This window comes from Lissotriton helveticus, chromosome 5_1, assembly GCF_964261635.1.
Source record: "Lissotriton helveticus chromosome 5_1, aLisHel1.1, whole genome shotgun sequence".
In the NCBI taxonomy this organism is placed as follows: domain Eukaryota; kingdom Metazoa; phylum Chordata; class Amphibia; order Caudata; family Salamandridae; genus Lissotriton; species Lissotriton helveticus.
The window spans coordinates 682533862-682555888 of NC_136065.1; the positions used below are offsets into that span (position 1 = coordinate 682533862).

At 46.1% G+C, this 22027-nt stretch overlaps 1 protein-coding gene across 1 annotated transcript in view; it reads right to left on the reverse strand.

Moving 5' to 3' along the window:
• Window positions 1–20552, reverse strand: part of LOC144752542 (testican-2-like) — a 79890-nt gene extending 59338 nt beyond the window's left edge. The window contains exon 1 of the mRNA XM_078640438.1: window positions 20217–20552. Within this exon, the coding sequence (XP_078496564.1) occupies window positions 20217–20405 (189 nt within the window). The 5' untranslated portion in view covers window positions 20406–20552. The remainder of the gene's footprint in view (window positions 1–20216) is intronic.
• Window positions 20553–22027: the final 1475 nt, after the last annotated feature.

Consider the following 22027-nt stretch of genomic DNA (forward strand, 5'->3'; position numbering starts at 1 on the left):
CCATTGGCAGTTTTGCATCATATGCTCCATGGTAAATCCGGCTGTGGAAAATTTCTGTGGTGCCCCCCTTCCCTTGATGCTCTAAGCACATGTTTATTTTGCTTAATGGTTAATCCAGCCCTGACTGCTCCTATCTAATTGGCTTATGAGGTATGGTGATCAAGTGAGGGAGAGCCTGCCTGGTGGAAGTTGCAGTTAAAGCTTCACAGGGGTCTCCACTTGGGAGAAGTTGCAGTTGAGGCGGCATCCTCCTCCACATTGGGTGTCTGTCATCTTGAGGGCCGAGTACTTGCATGGCTAGAAGTGCCATATCACTCCTCTCATTCACAGGAGGTGGACATTTTCTTCCCCCTCCTGCACATCACAAGTTAATATTGGCAAAACAAGACCTATCGTCCTTAAAAACAAACACTTGTGCCACAAGCTAATCTAGATGCAACAGGGCCTACCAGTCATAGATACAGGGCCTGCCCAACAAACGCGACCATCACCCATTGAAACAAGCCCACCTGCTTGAACAAAGCCTGGAGGCTAATGAATTCATGACCTGGCTACTATAATAAGCACATAACTCATGGAAAGAAGCCATTCGACTCTAAGATCACAATGCCTAGGGACAGTGATGTGCAGATTGCAAAACCTGGCCCACTAACTACCGAACTGCATATCTTAAAGCCCATCCAGAGTCCCCTCCTCAACCTAGTGATTTAGGAACTATAGCCCTTCAATGTACAACTACCTACTCAAATAAAGCCTGTTAACTCAGGATACAAGGCGTGGCTACAATAACAAGGCTGATACTCTTTTATAGAATCCTTTCTGCTCTAAACTGGTCTACACCACCAGCATTTTGTAGGAATATCCCCATGTACTACGGTGCCATGTCAACAAGGATCAGAAGAACTGCTTAACCTTCCTCCCCGATTCCACAATGTCAGTAACTTTCAACTCTCTTTCATCATCAAGGAAACTGTTAATTTAAAACGTACCCAGCAACCCTCTTGAGATCTCATTCAGTAAGTCCATTTTAGTACCCCTCTGCCTCGTCTGGTCTACTTCAGTCATGCTTAGTTTAATGAGAGCAACTTCTGCTTCAAACCAGAATTGTGCATCATGGATCTCCTCACTGTAAACCCCCTGCTAAATTTCTTGTTTACCCACTTAATGCAGTATGCCAGAAAAAACTTCTAACAAAAGATATTTAAGGAATTCCCCCAAACTCTCCTTACTGATCAATACATATGCTCAAGACAAATCTTCTGTTATACAAAAACCAGATTGCCGAATAGCCTTCAATAAAGAGTTGAAAGTCTCAGAATCAAAGGACCCCCTCTAACCAACAATTATACATTCCCAAACCTTCATGAAAATCTGACCTTCACCATCTATAATAGGAATATAATTGTTCAAACCTTAGACAACACACTGACTTAGCTTGACCTGCACATCAAGAACCTCCTTGAAACTCATCAAAGAAATTTTATCTCAAAACTCCCCTACAGTATACACTACCACAACCCCTACATAGAACTCATGCCTCATCATCTGCCCCTGCGTTATCACGCAATCTCCCTTGCACTGCCTCTCCATTTACATAGAGTCCAATATTCCAAATGAACTGTAAAGACACCGCCTGGTGTTAAACTCAACCCTCCCCTGAGCTCCACACAATCTCTTAAACTGTACCCTTCCTCCTCCGATGCCACACCATCTACTATGCTATTTACAAATCAAAATGGTGCACATTCCCTTAAGCCCCCACGATTATCCTCACCTTCCTGAACCCTGCTCCCCAGCTATCCACTACAACATAAATCTAAGTCCAATCACCAGCCCTCGTTCTGCCCAAAAGATGGTGAACAGGATCTTAACTCTCTCCACTCGGAATGTAAATCCCTCTTCGAAACATTTTCACTCTTGGCCAATAACTTCCCAACCTTTGAACTCAGAACAGTATCACTCCTCCAAACTAAAGCACGCACTCCCACTGATTGCTATCATCTCAGCAACATTCTCCCTCATTCTAACTATACCCTCAAAACCATAAGGATCCTGGTGCCAACAGAGTCACTTAAGATACTTCTGATAATTTCTGCAACAATTTGCTTCTCTCCTACGACACAGGATCTCAATTCCCTCTTCCAGCCTCGAATTCACATTATCGTAATGAACATACTCCATTCCTATTGAGCCATTAGCAATTCCATGCATTCCATGCACCTTATCTCAATCTCAAATCAACTACCATCTACAAAACAGAGACCTCCTATCTCAGGTGGTTTCTCCACAACTGCAGATCAGCATCCAAATATAAAATAGAAACTATGGCTGTAATTTTCTCACACAGTCTGTATCTACAATACCTTACAGAAACCTGGTTCACAAACTTATCCCAACCACATCTTGGCCTTCTCTATCCTCCGGGTTACAAAATTGTATGTATTGATCGAGAAGGAATAACAAGGTGAGTGACAGTAATCCACTAAAATTCAGGTCAGTGTAAGTCCAAAAGCAATCTAGACATCACCCTTCCAATATCTATTGACATAAAAACATCAGAACCTAAGCCCGGAGTAATACACACCATCTATCACGCACAAAGAGAAAAGTCTCTATTTGTGGAATACATTCTTGAGTTAGATGGTTGCAAAAGCAGTCCCACCTCAACCCACATCTTTCTATGGGATATAAATCTCCCCTGGAGAACCTTGATTCTGCAGTCACACAACATGAAATTTTCTTATTCAATCACTGTCTGGTACAAATGTGCTTAAGCTCCGCTCATACATAAAGAATTATACTCAACTGGTCAATCCCAAAAAGATTCACTGCAACGAACGACTCTCCCATCCTTGTTAACTGGTCAGACCACTTAATACCCTCTAAACTTCTACGCTCTAGAACAATGTCTTCACATCAACCCAAATATTCAAAAGGATGAAACAGGAATTTCAAAGACATTAAACTACACCTCCTTGAAAACAAGATCTCCATAAAATTTATTTATATCCCCATTGACCACAGCCCTAACTATTCATTGTCCACCCTGAACTCAGTCTTGCAAGATGTGGCAATGAAAATGTCCCTCTGAAACCAAATATGTTAAGAACAAATAAAGCCATGTACTGGTTTTCAAATACCACTTCAAGTAACAAAAAGCCCTCAGACTAACAGAAAGTGCAGGGCACAAAAATCTCTTAAAACTTTAGGTTTTAACCCTATGCAAAGAATACAGAACAAAACGTAATGGAAACAAATAAAACTTCTGCTGCATATCTTAAATTGAAGACTCCAAATATAATTAGCGAAAACATTTCGACCTCTTCCACATTCTTACCAGCCCTTTGCTAACCACAATCTTCCCTAATACCAAAGAGTCCTGTGAAAAATTATCCAAAACATTTGAAAATAAAATAAAAATGATTATGTTCTCTCTGGATTCAACAACTGACCACTGAAAAGTATCAACTAACCAGTAAATCACCAATTAGATGGACGTCATTTGAGGATACAATACACTTTGATGATAGATTGACAGTCGCCAATTTAAAACCTAATCATTTTTCTGTTCCTATTCCGTGCAGAATTCTTATAGAAATCACTACCACCTTCTCACCAATCCTGACATAGGGAATAAATGACTCTCTATCACAAAGAGTTATCCCAGACAGTATCTAAGTTGGTCAAATCACCCCATCCTAAAATAGAAAAACTAACACTGATCTGGAACACCTGGGAAATTTGAGTCTGGTATTCAGTCTTCGATTCATGACTCTATTTAGAGACAGCTTAATTGCGAAACAGTTGACAATCTTCATTGAACATAAAAACAACCTGCTTGGCAGGTCACCAGTCTGGATTCATGATTGGCTGTAGCACAGATGCCCTCAACATCTTGGATAAAGATGAATCATGCCTGCTTGTTCTCCTGGACTTGTCAGCAGCATTTAACACTGTCATTCATTTTTCTCTGCTAACAGTCCCGAATGAATAGATGGGTTTTGAAGCCCGTTTCTATGATGGTTTAAATCGTACCTCACAAAATGCTCTCAAAAAGCAAATGATATCTCATCCCCCTCATCAATGGAGGGAGTTCCTCAAGGCTCAATTTCCACCTGTACCCCTTTTAAGTTGCACATGGAGACCCTACCAACCCTCCTAACAAAATTGAATATCTCTTTACACGTATATGCCAGGGATACAACTATACCCGAAGGGCTCCTCCACTGACAACATAGCTGCACTGTGAAGAATTTATAAGGAGGTACAGTCATGAATGACCATATATAACCATAAACTTAGCCTCCAGAAGACAGAATTCCTTATCATCTCACCTCATCATAGCCTCATTCCTGTACAAACATGGTGAGATGCATCAAACATCCTCATCCATTGTTGAGACATTAAAATCCCTTGGCTTCACCCTGGACAAAAATCTAAATCTACACGTCCACATAAATGTTATAGACAGGATTGCCTAACACCAAATCACCAAGTTTGCAGCTTACCCGGTATCAGGCTTCAGTCACATCCCGTCCATATTCATATTCATCCAATTGGCTACCCTCTGAAGCCAGAAGTGAATTTAATCTGTCTGGTGTTACTAACAAGGCTCTAAACGGAGAGACTCTAAACTACCTAGTCAGCAAACTAATCATTTCAAGTGGTTTCCGAAGTCTCAGAAGTTAAGTGTCTATGTCTTGTAGCCAAACTCTTCATAAAATCCTGCACACTGAATCAGACTTTTGTCAGGCAAGACACTTGAGATCTGGAACTCTATCCCACGAGCTCTACACTAAGGCTTTTAAATCCACCTACTAGGGAGAATTTAAATACAGTCTCTTTGCTTAATACACCTCCATTCAAATATCCCTAGTTAGTCTTCAAGGGAGTAGCCAGAAAAATTAAATACCAACCTTTTATCATCCTTTCTGAACTTTTTCCGTGCTTCAATCCATCCAACTACTCTTCATCCATCTATCCATTCTTCTTTCTGTCTTTTTCATCCACCTATCCTTTCCTCTCTCTGTCGCCGTTTGTATTCATCTTTCACATTTCCTTTCTTTCCTTCTTTCTTTCCTACTTCCTTCTCTATAAATCCATTATTAATCCATGTTCTCTTCCTTTTTTCCTTCCACCCATCCCAATATCTTTCTTTTCCATCCATTCATCCTTCTCTTAACCATCCATAATCAACCCTCCTATCCATCCATCTATCCACCTATTCTCTCCCAAACCTTCTCCAATCCATCCCTCCGCCAATCCTTTTTCCGTCCTTATCTTTAGCTTTCTCCTGACTAAGCATGGGCGGATTTTGCGGATCCACGATTCACGAATTTGCGGATTCACGGATCGTGGATCCGCAAAATCCGCGGATTTTGCGGATTTGCGGATTTGGGGGCGGGGCTTCCTCGAGTGTGTGGGCGGGGCCAAACGGACGGGGCTTCCATGCGAGCGCACATGCCTCTTGTGTGTATAAAAGGTCAGAGACCGATCAGAGCAGCAGATTAAGAGACAGAAGCCCCTGGTCACAGGAACAGCACGGGGATTGTGCTCTTAAAAGTCAAAGATGCAAATGCCACGATTTTTTTTGGGCTGATGAATGAGTCACCGCATTTGCGCTTCAACTAGTTCCAGCGACCAAGTGTGTGTTAATGCAATCGCGCCGAAGTGCGCAGGGGTCCCTTGAGTGAAATGTCCATCATAGTGGGTAAATGGCGGGAAGACGGTGCACACCTCGAGTGTGTGGGCGGGGCCAAACGGACGGGGCTTCAATGCGAGCGCACATGCCTCTTGTGTGTATAAAAGGTCAGAGACCAGCATCACAGCGGATTTCCGATGGGTATATTTGGGAACAAGGCACACCTGCAAGTGTTTCCTGTTGAGGTTTATTTTTTGTGCCAGGACCGTCGTGCCAGAATGAACCCTGCCCTTCAAATTTATGCAAGAAGACACTGTAAATAATTTACGATGGCGCCGGCAAGCTGCCAGCGCCATCCTGCAAAAGTTACTTAATTAGCTTCAACAGGAAGCTCCAACTGATAAAATAAAGCAGGCGCTCGAGCCCCTGCTTTATCTTATCTGTTAGAGCTTCCTGTCGAAGCTAATTAAGTAACCATTTGAGGATGGCGCTGGCAGCTTGCCGGCGCCATCGTAAATGCATTAGGCTTGAACTTTTGACCGCAAAATCCGCTCCGATCGCGGATTGCGGATTCTCGGTAAATTCGCGAGAGTTCGCGGATCGCGGATTTACCGAAAATCCGCAAAATCCGCGATCGGAGCGGATTTTGCGCTCATGCTTACTCCTGACGTCCACCCCACACTTCCTTCCTTTCTTCCACTACAAGAGAGGTCGTTCCTGTGAGCCTTTTGGAGACCATAGTCTCCGAACAAAAGTTAAAGAAACAAAAAAAACCATCCTAAATGTTTCATGTTATACCTAATTTCCCAGTGACACCCCCCTCCGCCCCCGCTCAACGTGCACAAGTGTGGGGGCAATGACGCCCTTGTTGGTTATCCATCATAGTCGAGGAAGAAGCCACAGATAATACAGCCATGTCCTTGTGGAGCCACCAGTCTGTTTGCTTCTGCCATCCTCCAGTCCATGAAAGACCCTTCGACTTACCTTCCACCTACCTTGCTCTCCTGAACCATTCTAATCTTCCTCACTATGAACGAACTCGAGCTCCTTTCTTCCTACTATCGCATTTTTCACCACATGCACGTTCTGTGTAAATATTTACCACGTTTTAAGTGTTGTAAACCTATCTGAGGGTCTAGTTTGCACTATATCAAACTACAGATTTATCAATGGTAGAAAGTTCTGTGTTTTGAGTGACAGGCTGCGAATGCACGTCTGGCCTTACTGAACAAAAGATAGTCGAGAATCTTTAATTTTCGCTACTGGCCACTATGCCCTTGTCACTGTTTATCAGGGTTTGCGTTCACACCTATACTTTATTAGCTAATGATTTATATCTCAACCCTCTTGAATTTTAGAAGACTGTCCCTGCATTCTGCACTGGTTGTAAACCTCGTGCTGGCCTCTCAACACGAGCCGCTAACTCATTGAATATTATATTAATTCAAACGTAATGTTTCCATGTCACGAGCCATGCAATTAGCAGGCTTTGCCAAGGAAAACTGTGAGGCTGTGTTGTACACACGACTCGATATTGTCACCGCTAATTAACAAGACCCATCGTTTTAGGTCTCACAAACAACACGGTACGACTGATGTTCACCCATTTGCAATGCATAGCCAGATAATTGAAAACATTAAAAGAGTAAGTCTCCTCTCTCCAAGATGCCACGTGACAACCTAAACAGAGAAGCATAAACTGTAAATATATATGTATAGAACCCAAAACATCCCCTCCTGCAGCAGCTGCAGATAAAGAGAGGACACCATGCTGTACACTTTGGTGGTCTTCTTACTAACCACGCCCCTTCCCCACACTGGCATTGTATATCCGGTCGGTCGCAATGTATCAGACCAAGCCAACACACTTACGCCCTCAGGGTAGCGATCTGACTCCCCTCTCCCATAATAATAATAATCCACATTTGTAAAGCGCGAACAATCACCCGTAAGGGTCTCTAGGCGCTGGGGGCCGTAGGGAAGATTAAGCAAGCTATTGCCCAGAGTCACATGGTGCTGGGCTAATCTGCTGCCGGTTCCGGGGATCAAACCGTGATCCCCAGATTCCAGAGTCAGTCGCCCTGGCCGTGGCGCCACACCTCTTCCCATGGGCATCCCCCATGGTGTTGCCTGACACATCGCAACACTACATTCCTCCTTTACCATAGGTTTGTGAAACAGTTAGGATGGTTCCAGATTGGGCCTCCAATGGTACCATCCATGAGCACTGCTGGAAGAGTTTGCCAGGAATTACCTTTCTATGCCAGAGGAGCTGGCTATGTCCTGACTTGCCCCACTAGGTACAGGAACAGGACGGGTGGAGGGGTGTTCAACCGAGGTGAGAGTGGACTTGGCATACAGGTAGGGCTACTAGGGGATCGATCGAACTCCTCTTCTTCATAAGTTATACTGTTCACACACCCCTTGATTTAGGGGTCACATGCCTCTGATTCCTGACTAGGAGGCAGAGGGGCTTTCTTGAAATGAGATGCATTGTGGGTAACGCTCTGGGACTCTCTTACGGCAGTCGCCATAGTGCGTTTGATCTCGGTGACAGTCCAGAGGCCAATCTCAAAAGGAAAATGGAATTGTTGGACCTTCCCCCGTAATAACGGGTGCTGGGGGGTGGGGTTGGCCAGTGGCCTGGAAGGCGGGACTGCCTCGTACAGCTTCCTCCACTCTCTGGTCCAGGCCTGGAAACCAGACCATACTCCGCATTCAATTTCGACTTGACATCTTGGTGTTCTCCATGGGTTAGGAGAAAGGCCTTCTGATGCAAACTGTCCAGGAGTACTAGCCATGAGCCTCTCATTAAGCACTTCATCAGTCACAGACAATTCCTGTACGGGATTATGCAGGAATAGGAGCGATGATTTTGCTGCTGCAGTGCGGTATGGAGCTGGACAGCAGGAAGGTTGCCAGTCCCCGACAGGGTTGCTTAGACGGCAATTTCTAGACACTCATCCTGCTTCGTGGCTTCTACTACGTCAGCCACGAAGATGGGGATCAATCTGGACGGGTATAATACTAGGCAAATGTATTCCTATGTTTCTCTGGCATCGGTCAACTCTGAGGGGGTGGCTGTACGGGCATGGCGAAATAGAAAGTCTGCCGGATTACGAGTGCTAGGTCGGTATTCCACAGTGAAGTTGAACTCCTGAAGATCCAGGATCAATTTCTCAATCATTGAGGGAGGGGTTTGGATGAGGACCCACAAAATAATGGCACTAAAGGTTTGTGGTCTGTGACCAACATGAATCAATGCCCAAACAGATAGATATAGAGGTGTCTACACCCCCGCAGAATAGCGAGAGCCTCCTGTTCAATCTGGGAGTAGCGATGCTCGGTAGGTGTAAGTGTCCGGCTAGCATAAGCAATGGCAGCCCATTCTCCACACACCTGATGTTGGGTTAGCACAGTGCTGAGCCCTGTGGGGCTGGAATCCACAACCAGTTGATAGTCCTTCTGGGGATCAAAATATACAAAAATGGTGTCAGCGTGCAGCACAGCCTTGGTACATTTAAGGCTTCCTCTTGTTCTTCCCCCAGACCCAGGGATTGGTAGATTTAGTAAGATCTCTGAGGGGCCTGGAGGGATCTAAGAGGTTTTGTATGATGTGCCCGCAATATGTAACCATACCAAGAAAGCTGCGGACGCCTGAAACCGAGGAAGGGGAGGGTGTGTTTTATATATTACTCACTTTGACAGGATCAGGGAGATCCCTCGGTCAGAGAATCGATACCCAAAGAAGCTTATGTAATGCTTCAGGAAATCACACTTGCCTCTGTGAAGGGTTAGGCAGCACTTTTTGAGTCTGGTGAAGACTACTCTGAGGCAAGTGTGGTGCTCCTCCAGGGTCAAGTCATGCACCAGGATGTCGTCACTCACATTTAGCATGTCATCGAGACCCTGCAGAACTTCTTTGACGATATGCTGAAAAACGGCGGCTGCTCTGGAGAACGTGGTATTTGGGCATGAGTCTGGATGTAGAGGTATCGGATGGTAACCAGACTGAAGGTTCATCTTGGAGAACCGTTTCTACCCTGAAAGCTCCACAATAATGTCATCTAATGTGGATGTGAGATTACACTCGTATTTAATGGCTAAATTGGGCATTCTCTTGTTCACGCATCTGGCTGTTTGGGTTTCTTCGCAACTACAATGGGGGAGACCCATGGTGTTTGGCCTTTGACCCTTTTGGTGATGCCAGCTTTTTCCAGGATTTTCAGTTCCTTCTCTACCTTCGGGCGGAGATGGAAGGCGATTCAGCTGTGTCGAAGTGCCACTGGGATTGCTGTGTTATCTATGTGGAGGTGAACCGCCGGGCCCACCAGCCAGTTGATGCCATCAATCCGAGGAGCAGTCATGGACACTGAGAGCAAATTTGACCAAGTTAAGCTCTGGAATGGTGTGGCAGGCGAGGAGAAACCCTGTGTCTTCTCATGACACATATACCTTAGCACTCCGGCATGTGGAGTTGTGGGTGAGATTCGCCTGGAAGACGCCTGCTAGCAATAGTGAGCAGTTGCCCAAGGCATAGACTTGGACTCTAGTGTGGCGCAGGGCTGGAGGGTTTGCAAGGCTATTGTAGACCGTGGCAGTCATTAGTTTTATGGAGGCACCAGTATCGATATTGGCTGAGACCGGATGACCTTGGATGTCCACTCGGTACATAGGGGTCGACTAGTATGCTCAATGGAAAGGGGCAATGACTCTGACCACATGGAAGACTTTAGCATCCTTGTCATCATCCATGTCACTGTCAGCTGGCACAGCAGGGTGAAATTCCACTGCGCTTACTGTATTTGTTCAAGTGGATGGGCGTTGCTTCAAGGGGTAGGAAGAGCACACTTTAGAGAAGTGGTTGAGCTTGCCGCAGGTACTGCAGACTTCCCCTTGGCAGGATACGTGCCCTGGTGGGAGTAGGAGACATCACACCACCCACAGGTGCAGCCAGATGCTTTTGAGTTGGCAGGGTCCGGCTTCAACTTGCTTGTGCCCTCGCAAACAGCATTGGCAGGTTATTTTATGGACGAAGGTTGGCTTAGGTTCATTTGGTTAGCACAGGCTTTTGAGTGCTCTTTGGAGCACCCCAGGGATAGAATGTCACACATAGAATGTCTTTCTCTGCGGATTTCAGAGAAAGGCTGTGGCCTCCCTGTTTTCCCTGGCCCATTGCAGGAAAAAGTGCTGTAAAAAATCTCGGCATCTGGTTCGATGAAAATTTGAACTTTTCGACACAAGTGAAGAAGTTGGCAGGGACCTGCTTTGGCACTTTGAAAATCCTGAGGAAGTTTCTTCCCCTTCTGCCTAGAAGTGCCAAAGAAACTGTGGTCCGCACCCTGATCTTGTCCCGCCTAGACTATGCCAACGCCCTTCTGTTTGGTAGTCCGGGTTTTCTTGCCAAGAAATTCCAAGTAGTCCAAAACTTGGCAGCCAGGCTGTTATTGGGTCTGTCATCTAGGCATAATGTACGCACCCACCTACGCACCTTGCATTGGCTCCCAGTTAAATCTCGTCTAAAATTTAAAATGCTGTCCATTGCTCATCGGGCCCTCTACGGTTTAGGCCATATTTATCTTCAGAAGAGATTTGTGTTCTCTAAACCAGGGAGACAGTTGCACTTGTCCGCTCAGCTGCTGATACAGACTCCCAGGTTCATTCGCCAAAGGCTCGGTGGGAGCTCCTTTGTTCAGAAAGCTGGTCTGGCCTGGAATATGTTGCCCTTGGCGCTCTGGGGCACTCAAGGGTCCATTGCTTTTTAAGAAAAAACTAAAAACGATGCTCTTTAGCTTTTGATCAGTGTGCCGCTTCCTTTCCGGAGAAAGCGCCGGGACACTCTTTGAGTAGCCGTGAGCTGTATAAATTAAATATAACATAACAAACCATAGCATGAACATTCTGGGTTCTGCCAATACCCTTTCCACAGAGCTGGCAAGAGGCACAACCTTGAATGAACTGTGCTCTCAGTTCTCCTGCCTCGTCTGGAAGTGTTAACGTGCTTGCAAGTTCTTTCAGGCCGTTGAAGAATTTGTCAACAGACTCATCTGGCTTCTACCGTGCTTGGCAAAGCAGAAATCGTACAGTTAGGGTTTGCATACTGCTCAAAGTGCGCTGTGATAGCATTTTTTAGGGTAGTGTAGTTCCGTGGGGGCCCAGCTTCAACAGATTCTGTGGATTTCAGCACCACCCAGTTGGAGAAGCATGGGCCATTTTCCGTCTGTAGTCATCTCTATGGCTCAAAATAGTTCTACAGGCGTTCCACCCACGCCTTCCAGTGGGTGGCTTGGGATGGCGGGAGCCCTGTGATGGTGAAGGGCTCCTAGGCTGGAATGGGAGACATCTTACAGCAGGCCAGGCACGGGGTAGAAAGGGGAAGGAATCACCCTCCGTGGCACAGTAATGGGTAGCCGCAGTAGGCGAGGTACCCTGGCGCAGTCTGGCAGGTGGGGCTGATGGGGGGCAAAGGACAGCAATGGCCAGAGATCCGGCTCAGTGGTAGTACAGCAGAGGTCCCCTGGAAAGGCACTGGCAGAGCTAGGAGTCACAGGCGGAGGCTGATGGGCGTGCAAAGCAGAGAAGAAGGCCAATGCAGATGGCAGTATCCAGGGGGCTGGCAGAGGGTCACTGGTCCTCCAAAGGGCATGATTGGTGCTGGGCAGCAGGCAGGCAAGAGCATGAGCAGGGGGTGCAAGAGCGTGTCGACACGCCCAGGCGTGGTTGGTTGGAGAGAACCCACCTCAAGGCAACACAGCTGGCCTGGGGACCAAGGACAGCGGCTGGCGCCTGCAGAGAAGGCAAAGCAATGCAGCGACTCCAGGTTTGGGAACCGCAGAAGGTACTGCAAGCAGGGTGAGGGCCTAGCAGCAGACAGGAGATTCAGTCTGCAGTATGCGATGGGCAACGTGCACGCCCAGAGGCAGCGGTAAGCTGCAAATGGGAGGCTGATGGTGTGGGCAGTGTAGCCTTCTTGTTGCCAGTGTAACGTTGCAGGACTACAGTGGCTTCAAATAAATAGAGATGACACCATGCATGTACTTTGGTGGTCTTCTTACTAGCCATTCACGTTTCCACACAAGCTCTTTATTTACAGTCAGATGCAAGCATTAGACCACACCAACACACTTACGCCCTCGGATTCACGTTCCCTCCCCCTCCAGTGGGCGTCCCCCATGCTGTTGCCTGACACATCACAACACTACACCTGACAAAATGATTACCAATGATTAGTATCTTCCTTTAAACATGTCAGCCAGTTTTAATTTCTTCAATATAGGCGATCTCACTTTCCAGCTATTGTAGGACTGAATTAATTTCTATCTAATGCAAATCCAAAGGTATGTGGTACCATGTGCAGAATAGAAGTTTAGGATGTCTCGACATGTTTATAAGTAGATATTTGAAATGTGTAGAGGTTTCAGAAGCTGATGGTTTTGAGTCATTATACATATTACAGATTTTTCAATCAGTTTATACTCGTTAATAACTATAATGCATTACAGCTGCTCCAAAAATCCCACAGTAACGTATTGACTATGCAGACATGTCCTTTCTCCCCGTTGTAATGCGCCGCAGGTGCAGACCAGGTCCACTTTAATATATTGTGGCCGTACTGAGACCTTCACCCCGAAAGTATTGGACAGGTAGAACATCCCTTGTAAAGGAAAAGGACACAGTGAGTGAGGAGACTCGCTTCTGCATTCCATTATAAGGCAAAATACCTGAACACCCAATGTATTGGACAAACAGATTCTACCCTACAGTGCACTGCAAGTGCAAACTGGTGCAAAATCCCCAAAAATATACCCCCACCCTAATGTATTGGGCTAGCAGACTCACCTCTGAAATGCAATGTATGAGCAGAGCGGCTCCTAATCCTCATTGTAAAACGCTGGAGCTGAAAACAGTCTTCGGGCACCTTAATATCCTGTATAAACAAACCCTCCATTGTAATGCACCATATGAGCAGAGCGGCTCATACTTCTCTTTGCAATACAATGGGCTAAATTAAATGAAGCTTGCTGAAAGTGGATGATGGGAATCACCAGCACACAATGGACCTATACTGGAGACCTACTTTGGTACAATGATTGTGCTGCAACACAACTTCAAATGTGTTGCACATGCTGAGAGAGTTTTAACTCACTTTTTCTGCCCTGCACTTCAATATGACTGGACTCCACGCGACCCGTAGAGGGTGGCGCGCACGCCGGTAGAGCACCCGGCAAAAATCGTAACAACAATCCATAAATTAGCATGCTCTCAGAAAAGAAACAGACACAAAACCATCAGAGTGTCTGTAGTTTACTCCGCCATCTGGTGCTGACATCAAGGGGATGTCGCACTCCAGTCTTGTTGCAATCAGAGGTATTTCACTTCTCACTGCCACCAACGCGTTTCACCATCAAGGCTTGTTCACGGTTAGGGAAGTCTGTTAACCCTTTCCATTATATACTACTGCTCCCATGTGCCCTCAATGAAGCATTCTGGGAAATGTAGTTTGTTATGTTTGTTCAAACAACAATATATACAAATATTTGCAATGTTCATATTCCAAATTGTATTCATAAATGATTCTGTATCATCATTAGTTAGTATTAGTCATGTTATACTTCTTTGATATTTTTAATTCATTACGATTATAAAGTAGTTATAAAGTAGGATTCAAGTTTGTCTGCATTTCTCGCCTTAGTGACCGATTACATGCTGGATGACCAAAGTTGTGTATTAGTATACTATGTCCTCGGTCTTGTGTTCATCAGTTGTATGTGTCTATTTCCCTTCGCAGATTTACCTGGGATCCTTCTCTTAACTCATATTATTTCTTTTTTTCCTCTTATTTCTCCTAAGGTTTTGTCTAAGTGACTGATTTTCTTTAAATAATGATGAAATTGTACTCAAATATATGGTACTGCTACATACTTTCAAATTATTACTTGGTTATAAATGTACAAAAAGATCTTGCTCCGCATTCAAACTCATAGGTTGTTTTGTTCTGAATCTAATGATCAATTTGGACTCGAGTTGTCTAAGTTTCAGTGTCCTGTCTCCTCCTCTTTCATGGTCTGGTACGTGTACAATCCCACTGCATTTGATGTTTTTCAGGTGTAGTTTTTGTGGGTTTCAAAGTGCTTTGTTATGGCATAGCTTGTATCTTCATTAGTTATTGCTCGCATATGTTCCAGGATTCTTTTTTTCACTTGGCAAATGGTGCTGCCTGTGTATTTTTTACCAGTCACGAGTAATCATATAAACTACGTAGTTGGTCTTGCATGTGATTCTGTGTTCGATGGTGAATTGTTGTTTTTTTTAATCTGTCAGACGTTTGATGTTTTCACCTATTTTACAGGCTTTGCACTTATCGCATTTGATAAACCCTTTTAGGTGGCTGTTTAACCATGATTCATTGTGTGCTCTCATTAAGTGGCTCCGAGTTAGTCTATCCTTTAGCAAAGGTGATTTCCTGATGGAGCTGTCAATGTTGTCACTAAGGTTGCATCCAATATCTGGATCTCTCTTTATGACATTCCAGTATTTGTTCATACTTCTCCTGATTGAGTTATGTTCTTTATTGCATGTCATTAAGAATCATATTGTTTTGTCTGCTTCCATTTTCTCCTTATTTCTCTGTTTGTTAGTAAGTGTTTCTTTCTCTGTTTGTTAGTAAGTGTTTCCTGTTGTGTTAAATTTTCTTTTCCTTTTCTCCCTTCTTCGATATCATATCTCTTGTAGCCTCTTTGCTGAAATTTTGTGACAGTTTCTTCAGATTTTTCTTTAAAGATATCATCATCTGTACAATTTCTACGCATTCTAAGAAGTTCACCATAGGGTATACTTTTCTTTAATGATCGTGGGTTTAAATTTGAACCCTGTAGAATGCTATTTGTTGCTGTTGGTTTAGTATAAGTCATTGTTTTTATTTGACCATCTTTGATATAGACAGTGAGATCCAGACATTGTACCTCTTTTTCATCAATGTTGTGGGTAAATTATAAGCCAATTTCGTTTTTGTTGAGAATCAAGAGATATTCCTGAAATTCACTCTTTGTTCCATCCCAGATTATAAACAAATCATTGATCAAACAGAACCATAGATGGATTTTGTCTAGGTTTTTCCAGTTGTCTTCTCCCACCACCCCATGGTGAGATTTGCATACCTTTCAGAGAAGGAAACTCCCATTGTGGTTCCACATGTTTGGAGATACAACTGTTTGTTAAACAGGAAGATATTAATTCGTAGGCATAATTCAGTCATTTCCAATATTGCTTCTGATTGTTCAAGGTATTGAACATTCTGTTGTGCAAGGAAGTACTTTAGAGCATTAAGTCCTACTTCATGGCTTATGAAGGTGTATAATGAAACCATGTCAATGGTTACCAGTAATAGACCATGGTGCCAATGTATGTTCGCCAGATGTTTCAGAAAGGCACCAGTGTCTATGATATATGAATTAAGGAGAAATAAAAAGAAAAAATAAATAATATGAGTTAAGAGAAGGATCCTAAGCAAATCTGCAAAGGGAAATAGACATATACAGCTAACGAACACAAGACCGAGGACAGAGTATACTAATACACAGCTTTGGTCATCCACCATCTTCCTGTTTGACAAACAGTTGTATCTCCAAACGTGCAAACCGGCAATGGGAGTTTCCTTCTCTCCAAGCTATGCGAATCTCACCATGGGGTGGTGGGAGAAGACAATAGCTTGGGGAGAGGACAACTGGAAATACCTAGACAAATCCATATATGGTTATGTTTCATCGATGATTTGTTTATAATCTGGGATGGAACAAAGAGTGAATTTCAGGAATATCTCTTGATTCTAGACCAAAACAAAATTGGCTTATCATTTACCCACAACATTGATGAAAAAGAGGTACAATTTCTGGATCTCACTGTATATATCAAAGATGGTCAAATATAAACATAGATTCATACTAAACCAACAGCAACAAGTAGCAAGGAGCTGCCACTGCCTGCGCCCCAAGAACTCTCGGGAGAAAGGCTGCATGCCCCCCTCCCGAGGGGGGAGTTGGCTTTACCTAAGGTAACAAAATATTACTTTATGTTAACACGTTCCTTGCTCACGTCGGCCAAGGCCGACGCGAGCACTACCTCCCTTGTGCTGCGCACGACCGGTGGCCGACGCAGCACCGCCCACCTAATGGAACGCCCGCACCGCGGCGGTATTTGCGCCACGTTAAACGGGTTAAAGAACGTCTAGCAATTCACTGAAAGAACAAAGGTGAAAGTAACTTTAAAGTTAGATGTTCAGTAACGACGTAACATTTTAAATTCAATAAAATACTGAAATTCACCAGCTATAATTATGTCAAGTAACTATAACGCGTGCCTTAAGGTAACTATAACTATAACAGGGAAGAGGTGTGGCGCCGCGGCCAGGGCGACTGACGCTGGAATCTGGGGACCACGGTTCGATCCCCGGCTCCGGCGGCAGGTTAGCCCAGCACCATGTGACTCTGGGCAATAGCTCGCTTAATCTTCCCGACGGCCCCCAGCGCCTAGAGACCCTTATGGGTGATTGTGCGCTTTACAAATGTGGACTTTACTTTAACTCGCACCCTCGCCATTCACTTCTGATTTCCCCAGATTTTTTACATCACTTGTGACATCTTCTAAGACATGCTTGATAATATAATATCACTGAAACATTTGCATTGAAATTTTTGATGAGAAAACTGTGCATGGCAGAAATGAAATCTGTTCCATTCAATACCATAGCCTAATTTCTGTTTCATTATTAGGGTAATTCCACAATTCATAAAGTTTCAAATGCTTTTTACTGTTTGACGATTTTTTTCAAATGTAATTCTTCTTTGACACACAGTCCTCATTACAAAATCGTTTATTAAATATTACAAAAAACAGCCAAAGAGTTTTGTTCCCACTTCTTCAGGGTCATACCGCCATGTTTGCTGATCTCTGATAGTATGTAAATGAAAGGTCAACGCCATGGCCTGCGATTACAACACGAAAACTCTCTTGCCCTAAGTCTTCAAGTTAGGTGCTCAAACAAGATCCCTGAGTGGAAATGAGCCTGCGCTGGTGCCCTGTTGGCTGCCATGGCCTAATGCAGACAACCTTGCGCCATAGTCAACGGTGTCTGCGTTGGGGTAAGCATAATGTTTGTACAGGAAGGGGTCCCTTCCAGCATCAGAACTGTGCTTTAAGGTGTTATTCATTTTGTATTGATGCTGTGGAATGTAGTACACAAGCAAAGGGGGAAAAATGAGGAGAAATTAAAACATTTCTCTTCATTTTTCCTACCTCGAGGAGGTGCATGCTTTTTTTTTAATCCATGTCTTCTGCCCCATTGGTAGCTACACTCCTGTACCCAGCACACAAAGGTTTGTGACCTACAGCCGCAAATATACTGTGTCTGCAGACGGCACCTTCCTCTTTTTCCTGATGAAGGGGTGGGAGGGGATCCCTTCTGAAGGCCACGTCACCTTTGCCGGGGCGCATCATGCAGCCTGACCTACCCTCAGCCACAGAGAGCTAAAGTGTTGCACAGATGGTTAAATATCTCCATTTCCCACTCAGTCACCAGGGGCGGCTCTAGGCTCATGGCGGCCCTGGGCAGGGAGCGTAGGTAGGGGGCCCCGGAAGAGGGGGTCCGGGCGGGGCAGGGCGGGGCAAAGCATGGAGGCCAGTGAACAGGGGGGGGGTCAGGGTGCTTGGAAGTGGAACAGAGCCGGAGTCCGCCAAATCCCTGCCGGGGGCCACCACGCAAATATGTATCGATCCTCAGAGGATTAATATATTAAGGATATATATTGGTGTGGTGGCCCCTGGGGTTTGGTGGCCCTGTGCTGGTGCACAGCTTGCACATGCCTAAGGACGCCCCTGTAGTCACGGAGACAGGGTAGTGTAACATGTTGCTCGAGCTGACCATAGATAAAAATACAATTAAAGAGATGCAGGCTTGAGTGTGCGTGTACTTCGTGAGCAAAACGCTCTCCGACCCCAGCAATGGAGAGATGTATGGACTGCCCTAGTCAGATTGAAACAGACTCACTCAAAAGTATTAGTGATTGCCTTTCCTCTCCGCGAACCATGCCACCCAGCGTCCAGGGGCCTAGATTCCATTGGTGCAGCAGGTTCAGTGACACCGGGCCCAGAGGCCTGAGGAGCACACAGAACCTTGATCATTCGTGTATTTAGCAGCTCAAATAGCGGTCGGGGGGCATTTCCTCCCTTGCCCTATGGCCCAGGACACACTTCCTTCGCCAGTGTCGATGACAATATGACCCCCTCGCAGACATAGGGCGGACAGAAATGCGGGGTGGGTGGGTCGGACGTTTGTAAAGCGCAACATTGTCATTATTTCTCAGCGCTATCAGGCTCGGATAATTTACGCCCACCTTGTAAACTGTACGCCAGATGAGCACTATGCCCCATTCCAGAAGTGGCTCGGTGAGAGGGGTTTATAATGTACGGCTTGCCCTTCCCAAAGAAGCAAACAGAATGACAGCGACGCAGCAGAGAAAGTGCCCCCCACACCTGTGTCTAGCGCGCCCTCGCAGTGGATAGCAGGGGTGCAGTCTAATGGCTGCACCCGCGTGCCATCGAAATACAAGGAGGGGAGGGCCTTCCTCGCTCCGGGTCGAGCGAGCGACTGCTTTCCCAGCCCACAGATTCATGAAGATTTTCAGAAACCATTGGGTGGGACCCCACACCCCGTCCAGTCCATCACCCTCCCCTCTCCCCACCCCCAGAGGATGACGAAGGTGGAGTCCATCTCCTCACACCTGCAAACAAGGGATGCACAAACGCAGGGGCGAAAGAGAAAGCTCCTGTGTACACCGTGACCCCTTCAGTTCAGTTGGTGCAGTATCCCTACTCCCAGAGATACAAACATTTTAGTGACAGAACAACTGGATCGAGCCCCCAATGGAGCGCCTGCCCATAGACATATCGAGAAGTACTGAAAGGCATTGGGGGAGAGGGGCACCCCCTGGAAGCACGCCCCCCACCCCGACCCCTCGAGGGGATGAACGACTTTCCTTCCACGCTCCATGATAACAATACAATTACATACAGGCAAAGATGAGAGGTCAACTTCCTGGTCGGCGCCCTCCCAGGGACGCAGCCACTGTCTGCGCAATCCATAAAACGGTGCATGGGTGAGGGGTCATGCTGTGCGCATCAATGCCTCGCCCAGTGTACACTAATGACGCCTAACCCCCCCACCCCTCCCCCCGCCTGCATACCATGCCTATAGATTCACTTATTGATCGCTTATTGCTCCTTCGGTCTCTCGCTCACTTTCCTCTCCCGTTTCTGTGTGTCTCCTTCTCCAGTGGCCCCACCTTCCTCTACAGTTGTCCCCTCTCTTCCCCTTCTAGAATGCCCTGCTCCCAGCGCCTCCGGCTCCCCACACACCCGGGTGCATTCACTTCCATGTATAGCTCCGCCACCAATGCGCACCACAAATCCTGGCTTTTGTCCCACTGCATCTCTACCCCCCACCCCCAGCCAAGCAGCCCTCTCCGCCCAGGTGTGACCTGCACGCGGCCGCACCCGCTCCCTCCTCCCCGCCCTCACTCACGTCTCGGAAGCGGTTCCAGTGCTTGATCTTGCCGCTGTACTGGGAGATGGAAGACAGCCATTGCTCGTCCTCCATGAAATTGCCCGTGCTTTCTCCGGCTTCTCTGGCCGGGGCCTCGCCCTCGGCTCCGGCGGCGGGGCCCAGGAGCAGGGGCAGGAGGAGCGGTAGGAGCAGGCCAGGGGACAGCATGGTGGGGGTCCCGGGACGGCACAGGATCCTGGGGTAGCGGGTATTCGGAGACTACCGCGAGTCCTGGGGATGCAACGGTCCCGGGGACGCCGAGGATGCTCAAAGCCGGATGCTGATGAAGCCGCCCGTATCCCAGCCCTGGCGCTGATGCTGATGCTGAGCAGCACAGGCTGAGACTGAGGGATGCAGGAGCCTGCAGAGGAGGAGGGGAATCCGGGGCGTGTGGTGGAGGGGGGAGGAGGAGGAGGCTGACATCACATACCTGCAAACAAATTATGGGATGCGATTTCCAAAGGTCTGCCTGCTCACCGAAGGCCCTGAAATAGGACCCTCAATGAGCACATAACTGGAATAAGAGGCTGCGAGCAGCTGCGCGACACTAATAACATGTCACAAATTGCCCTTTTCCACAAAATGTTGTGTTTCACCCACAACAGCATTTCCTCTTCAATTCATGGGAAATTGAGGTTGCAATTCCCACTGTTTCCCCATTTTTTAATTAACGCATTGATTAAAAATAAATAAATGGGGCTCCAATTGTCTATTAAGAGTCTCCGTTGTCTCCAAGGAATGTCAAGAACCTTTCCCCGCTGCAAGAACACCAGTGGCAATTGTGCGCTATTTAAATAAAATAAAAATGCCGTTATATAACATGGCATTGGAAGATTAAGAAGCCTCACACTCTCCCAATGCATTTCAGTTGGAGTTTAAGAAGCCTGCCTCTGCGCCAATGCATGTAAATGGGAGATTAAGGGGCTATTCACAATCTGCATTTTGTAGCACATACAATAGTGCTACAGCGGTACTACTTAATTACTACAAAATTCAATTAATAAACTGTTAGACATGTCTGACTTGGGGGTGTCTGCCCCAAACATTTTTCCTGACGCCTGTTTTTGTTGAATTTCTTTTTGTTGGCCTTGGGACTCTGTACACTTTATCACTGCTAATTAGTGATCTCTAAAGAATTGTAATTTAAAAATCTTCTTTAATGGTAAAGTTGGATTTTAAGTCACATTTCTGACTATGCCACTTTTAGCAAGTTGGCATTTTCTCATCCTAAGCTTTTGGTGCATGAAGCCTGTATCATGGGTCACATGCCTGGCAGTTGGTCTTCGTGTACTGCCCACTGAGAAGTCTGTGCCTTGCTGCCCAAGGCCTGCTGTTGCTGCACCAGGACTCTTCTGCGGCTGTGAGCTACCCTGTTGAACACAGCCTGCATGTGTGGACCCAGAACTCCAGGAAAATTTCAAGGGTCAGTCAGCTTGGCCCTCTGTTTAAAGCAACAGGGCTATAACAGGCTTCGTTGAGGCAACTCCTCACGTCTTCATGCAGCGCAACACACTTCACTATTGGCACCGGCCCAGCGTGACACATCTTGTCCCTGGCACATCACAGCACAAGGCTTAGAAACTTGTCTTCAGCGCTGATGCAGCACAGCACAAATTCTTGCACACTCCCATTGAAGGTCAATTGGCGACAATGCAAGGCCTCGCATTACAAGCTCCAGTCGATGACTTCATCGACTCTGGCAACTTATCTCAAAGCCAGGCTGCACATCGCACCTCCTCATCAACAACTCCTCTACGCTGGCCTGTGCAGCCCAACTCAAGGACTGCAAC